This window comes from Egretta garzetta, unplaced genomic scaffold (assembly GCF_000687185.1).
Source record: "Egretta garzetta isolate BGI_Z169 unplaced genomic scaffold, ASM68718v1 scaffold397, whole genome shotgun sequence".
In the NCBI taxonomy this organism is placed as follows: domain Eukaryota; kingdom Metazoa; phylum Chordata; class Aves; order Pelecaniformes; family Ardeidae; genus Egretta; species Egretta garzetta.
In genome coordinates this window covers 4,439,811-4,446,650 of record NW_009260493.1, presented here as the reverse complement: position 1 = coordinate 4,446,650, position 6,840 = coordinate 4,439,811, and the positions used below count along the sequence as shown (strand labels likewise).

The following is a 6,840-nucleotide window of genomic DNA, read 5'->3' as shown; positions in this document are numbered from 1 at the left end:
AAACACCAATACAAGTATTCTTTGAAGTACATCCAACAATAGGTTTTCAATAGCAATTCACATTTTAAAAGAATTAAATTATTAAAATATTACTGACATTAAACATCTGTCCAGCATACTGAGTTAATTCAGTAATATTATAGTTTTGTGGGAACATTAAAAATAGCTTTCAGACAATAATTAAACTCCATACGTATTACGAGCAGAAGAAAAGCAATTCACTGTAATCACAATTATTGCTTTTTTGTGAGGGTTAGTCACACGTCCTGAGAACCGCAGTATTTTATTGCGGATCACATACCACTGTGAGATATTATTGCTTTCAGTTCATCCAATACATACAAACCTAAGCATTCCCTCTACACAGTGGAGCAGCAGGTTGCATTAAAAAAACGTTTAGAAACCCAGACTCAGTGCTACTAATACAGCACCTTTTACAGTCCTCCAGGAGATAAACGGACATTTAATTAACTGCCTGAAAAAGGAGCTGTAGTAAATAATGCACACTTATTGAAGTGCTTTTCACCTTCTTTGTAATCTCGCTGCTTCAGCAGATGCAGGGCAGGTTGCCCTTATAAAGGGTGTTCCAATGCCTTACAACAGTTATTCTAACCATGCCATTAACATAGTCACTGTGCTACCTGTTGGAGCCACAGCAGCCAAATCCACGCATGAAAATGAACCCTGATTCCCCTCCCTTCCCTCCTCCTGCCTATGTTTCCATGCCTGCCAGCATACGTCACAGACGGGGCAATAATTTTGGTTACATCAGCTCCAAGTCACGCTGCGACCAATTACAAGGGAGGCTCTCTCATGAGTTTAGAGGCAAAAGAGTCAATGCCCCTCTTTGGATTTGGTGGCTGGATTTCACTTTCCTATGCATCCTCTTCAGAACACTGAATAAGCTACCACACAGCAGCGACTGAATGACTTCCCCTCCTCTGGTTTCCTACCTCCATCCTTCCTCTCCCCACCTTCTCATAAAACTCCCACTAGGTTCTGACTAACCTGTTGGGGTACGTCCCTGCAGCAGGAGTGACTGGTGCATGCATGAGCTCCCATGCATGGCTCTTCTGGAGTTCTTTCAGCTGCGCATAGGAAGTATGCTGGAAAATTATTCTCAGCAATTATTGCCATTAAGTCATTTGTAGCAATATTGGAGTGGATTCATATTATTTAATTCAATTGCTGTTATTTCTTTGAATTCAGAATCTTGGACCTACAGCTTCCAAGTTCAGTTGCATCCTTACTTTTTATTTGACTTAGTTAAAAATAGAGTTATTAAGCTCTAGATGATGTAAATTGAACCTGTTAGCAGCCCAGGAGGCTGCTGTTATGCCCTGGCTCAGGGGGTCCTGCTCCTCCCACCGGCAGCAGCCCCCAGCCAGGGCCAGAACCGTGACCAGGACTGGGGTGGGAGAGAGGCCGGTGTGATGGTCAATACAGCAGGTAGCCTGAGGCTGGGGTGAAAAGCTGGCGTAAGACAGCGGGGCAGGGGAGCACCCAGCAGCTGAAATTTAATTTGCAAGAATAATTATCATTAGGTTTGATGATGGCACGGCGGTCCTTACTTCACCATCACCATGATGTAAATCCATACAACAGCAAAATCAATGGACTTTTGGTTCAAGCGTTCAGCTCCACCTGGTGCATCCTGCAACAGATAAACACAAATAAATTAACTGGTAAGTGCTAGACAAATGATTGTTTATATAAAATTACTAGCAACAATAAAGTGTTCTAAGCCATTATTTTGTTAGAAAGCTACTGCAGCCTTCATAGGCAAACTCTCTCCTTTTAAAACAAGTAGAATAAAATAAATATTTTGGATAATGCAAAAGAGCAAGTAGGCCTCCAACAATAACGCTGTTCATTTTTGCTTTACATGTTGAATAACCCTGTGATTTGCAGCTCAGGCCACCAACAGTAATTGGCCAATCCCACACTCTCCTCTTTGGCTCAGTTTGTCTGTTTTCCCTTGGTGTTTTGGGCTTTGCTGTCCATGGAAATGAGGCCTTGCATTTCAGCCGTGAGCCAGATAAGACAGAGAGGTTAATCTTCCCTGTTACAACCAGTTCAGGCCTATAACTCCTCAGGTTATTCTCTTCTTTTACTGCAGAAATCCATTGTTAAGAAAATAAACTGCATAAATTAAGCATAATTATTCCATATGAGACGTAGTAACTGATTGGGCTAATTATGACTTAGCTTTTCCATCAATATTTTCCTTTTAATAACCTTTCACCTGTGATTAAATATGGAGCTGTGCTTTCTATCTTGCTTAAGATAGAAATCCTCACATTTCAGAAACCAACTGAACTTTTCAAATTAAAACAAAATGTTGATTTTTACCTTTATTGTCATCTAAGTGTTTATACATTTGGTATATATTAAAAACTTGCAAAATGTTCCAATATGTGCGTGTTTTAGCTGTCCCAATGCAGTTGTAAATGATCTGGCAACTACGTTTCTGCTACAGGTTAGGTATTCTGGGCGTTACAGATGGTGATTGCACTGGTACCCGGAGCCTTTTTTCACCTTTATGCTGCCTGTAAGAGCATCAAACAGAAAGAGACCCTCCAAAAGTCATTCTACACCATTTTTTTAATCTCCTCTGTTTTCTTAAGGATTATCCTTGAAGCTGAGGCTTTTTTGCTTCAGATTCAGCTCTTTGGTTTCAAAGTGAACGCAATCTATGTGTGCGATGTGGGAGCACTTGAAAAACAGTTTAACGTTACCCGGTGCATGCTGCCAGAGCACTTTGAAAAGAGAATTTTTCTTATTGCAATGTACAAATTTACTGTGATTACAGTGGTCTTGTGCGTTGCTACATTTTTTGAGATCTCATGTAGAAGGCTGGGTTTCTTAAAAACTCAGTGATGTCAATCATTCCTAGTCATTTACCACCCTGTCCACCTGCAGTTTTGTAACAATGATTTCAAGCTCATGATTACTGCTGCAGCGTAGCCATCTGACACTTACTCCTCATCTAAAAACCACCACATTATGTGGATAATCTTTGTTTCCATGTAAAGACCAGGGGCAGTAAGATTCACAAGAGCAACATGTTTTCATGACCTGCCACATACAACAGCTTTGCCTCCAGAGGAGTGTCTGCGTGTGAGAAGGAGGTTTTATATATGTATTTTTATTCACAGCTCTTCTGAACACATGCAATTGGAGCTAGTAAGGTTATCGACCTGCCAGGAAAAACTATTCCCAATTTCTTAACATGTTTCTGTGGCTTGAGAATCAAGCAGTAACGGCGGATAATCTCTGGGTACAAGAAAGCATCCAAACATTTTCCCAAGCAGTGCCACTGTTGCAACCCGCATCTCAGACCCCAGGGGCAGAGAGTCCTGGTTAGGCTGCGGTGACAAATCCATCGATACCAGCTTACTTCGCAGCAGTCCAGCTCCTGTCACCTGCTAGCTGCGACTCTCCTTTGCAAAGTGAAAGACTAGCACGGTGCTCTTTGTGCCTGGCTTACAATGTAGGAGATTTTTACCAATTTAGTATGATCAGATTTTGAAGGAGTAAAAGAGCTTTATGACTTAGCTTTGCATAAGAGGCTTAAAAGTGTCAAAAGAAAAACTCCGAGAAAAGCCTTTTCTGGGTCCAGTCATGCCTTGATTTCAGTGAGAGTTTTGCTCGTGCGTGGCTGAAGAATTCGGCCCACAGAATTTTTTGGTGTCTGCATTGCATCTAACTTCTTACTGCTCTGGCTAAAGTTGCTAGAATAACAGTTGAAAAGAAGACTGCATACTATAATTATTCCCTGCAATAAGTGTATTTTGGGGAGGTTAGGTCTTGAACTTTATATAGGTATCAGATGTTTCCGTGTGGGGCGGTTTCTTCTTAAGGACTAACAGACATCTTAAACTTAGAAGTTATTTTATTCCTGGTGCTGAAGTGAGGCAATGGAAAAAAGCAGATTTCAGAACTGGAAAGAAAGGTGGAAAGAAAGGCTTCCTGTATAAAATATATACAAATTGCAATCATAACAATTAAGTTATTTTCCATTTGTTTTTTCAAATATCCTCAATTTCTAAGGAAAAAAAAGAAGGAAAGTTTCCTCCCCTTTCATAATTTTCTATGGCTACTAAATTGAACAATTCCTGTTCTGAATCTCAGTGAAACAGGTGACTCAGACCCATCACTACTTAACAGTGATCCAGGAACCGGCAAAGTCAAAAGGAATCTGTCAGCATCTTTGGACACAGTCTGAGGCCTGTAATGCTGAAGGGAAGAACATCTTTGCTTCTTGAATTAAGTTTAAATTATGTCAAAAAACACAGTATGGGCAACATTCAGATAAAGGCATAAAAAGTTGAGATCCCAGTGACAGCGTTCAGGCGGGTCCTTTCAGGAATATTTGGAAAATTTTGGAAAAATTACTACAAAATCTTTTAGCACCAGCTGTTAGTTAAGCAGTCTCAAACAAGGTTGGGTTATAAGAGTTTGTAATCCTCACCCACATAAGTAGCATCGTTACATAAATGGAACTGCATTATTTAGTTGTCTTGATTTGATTGCTTCTTTTAAATTGAAGTGGGTCACAACAAGATGTGTTATTTTTTTAATATGCTGATCAAGAGCAAGATGATGAATTTCAATACATTCACTGTATTAAAGCATTAACGTTGTGTTATTTTTTCCCTATGGAGGTAAGTTACATGTTGTTTTAAATATATGTCCACCCAACACCACCGGATTTGTGCAATATTAAACTAGTTATTTGATATTTGCAAGCATTACAAGTGGAATAAGAATCACTGTGCTAACTTCTTTTTTGCATAATATACCACATGCCTTAGTTGCTTAATTTTTTGTTGTATACATTGGTATCCATCTGGAATTACTCTTTGCAATTGAAACTTGTAATCTCAGGCAAAAAAAATCTTTTTATTTATAAATAAAATGCAATGTATATATTACCACTAAAAGGAAGAATTTACTTCCATGTGCTAGATACAGTCGAGTAAGTAGATTCATGGAAATAAGTAAGTCAATAATTCACATTTGAATTAGTAAAATAACATGGAAGTAACCATGTGCTAGGTACAGTTGTCATCAACTGTACTCAAATCACACTTGATCAGATGTTTGTATAATAATAAAATAACTTCATCACAACCCTGTCAGTATTTTCTCTGGCGCTTAATATTTCCATTTCTTGTTGTTCTTCTTCTGTAAACTTCAAAACACTTCAGAAAGGTTGGAGGAGTGCTAAAACCCCCAGCCCCTCGGGGTCTTCCCTCTTACTGTCAAGAGCCTTGCAGAACCAGGACTGGCACAGGACCACCTGAGGACCCCTGGGGGGACTCTAGGAGCTGTATTACCCATCACCATGCCCTCTCCCTTGGTGGTCAAAATCTGGAACATAACAAAATGTGTTCTTCTTCCAAATCAGATGCATTTCCTGTGGAATTAAAACTGTCAAATTCCTCAGTTTCAAGATTTTAATTTAAAAACAAAATGTGCATTATTGCCTTTTAGCACAAATGTTTTTCTGTGACTGATTCTGTCATTAGTTTCTAGAACATGCTGATGGAGATATTATGTCCATGTGAAGAAACCATTTCCCCATGGTTGTCAACACCTCTCTTTCCTATATTTGCCATTTGTTTTCTTGGCACTCATTGTATTCTCAGATGTCTCTAAACTTTTCTTTCTCCTAGTCTTCCAAAATCCCACTGCTTTTATCCTCCTTTACATTGCTTGCCATCAGCTTCCTTCCACCCTAACTCCCTCTCAGATAAATAACATAACATTTCTCAGTGTTGCACTGATTTTAGTTCAAATGCTTAGCAAATATTTGAGATGATCCTGAAGGCTTTTTTTGCCTTTATGAAAGGAATTATATCATACACTTGGGGTTTCTTTGATTCAACTCTATTTCTTCACACAGCAAATACGAAGTCCTCTCTCCCAGAACACAGTAGGAAGTATTTTTGTTGCGTACATCAGGGTCACATGATAAGTGCTTCTTTGACTTTTTCATTGTTTTCCAGCATACTCTAACCACCTCATTTTCAGAGAAAGCACTCACAGCAATCCCCAGCTCATGCGTTTGCAGTCAGTTTTGTCTCTAGCCAGACATCATGCTCATTTCAGTTCTCACTTAACAAAGAACTGTAATTGTTCCCTCCATCATCTTCACTGAAACAAGCTAAATACACCCAGTAAGTGACGCGATTGCCTTTACATCAAAGGCATAGTTGCTCTGGGCCAGCCAACTGCTAGTACACCACCACAACATCCCAGTCCTATAACCACGTCTTGTTCTGTTCCTTTCTTTTCTTCCTTCCGTCCAGCCATCACCCCCCTTTTGTTCTCTTTTCAGCACTCTCCCGTGATAGCAATGAGACAATGCAGCCACCTCTCCTACCTGTGCCTCCCTCCAACAGGCATCTCTCTTTATGCCCTGGAGCACTGACATTCTCCTGCCTTGCAAGCAGCCCAGGAGGAAGTCTGGAAACAGGGCCATGTAAAAGAAATTAAAGAATCATTTAACTATGCTGTCAAACGAGAAGATGACAGACACCAAAGTAACTTATATTGCAATTTGTGAGATCCATTTGAAACCAGTTTGCTTCAACTGTCCCCATTTCTTTTGCTGTTCGTACCCCCTCTCAGCAAAAGGGGAAATCCCTGGAGGTGCCTCTGAGGAAAAGTTATCTGGGAAGTGGTGATCCTGGGAGATGTACTTCCCAGGGCTGGCGGGCTTGCTGACAGCCGCCGGGAAACAGCCCGGGCTGGTGACGGCCCGAATTAACTGGCCTGAATTAACCAGGCCGCCGGTCGCACAACCCTTCTCCAGGGAGCGGCAGCAGGACG

At 40.5% G+C, this 6,840-nt stretch overlaps 1 protein-coding gene across 1 annotated transcript; it reads left to right on the top strand.

The window, feature by feature from the left end:
- Positions 1-1,552: 1,552 nt before the first annotated feature.
- On the top strand, positions 1,553-2,880 carry GJE1 (gap junction protein epsilon 1). Its single transcript, XM_035899871.1, is given in 4 exon segments — positions 1,553-1,685; positions 1,895-2,043; positions 2,046-2,096; positions 2,485-2,880. Coding segments are annotated over 4 exon segments (729 nt in total).
- Positions 2,881-6,840: the final 3,960 nt, after the last annotated feature.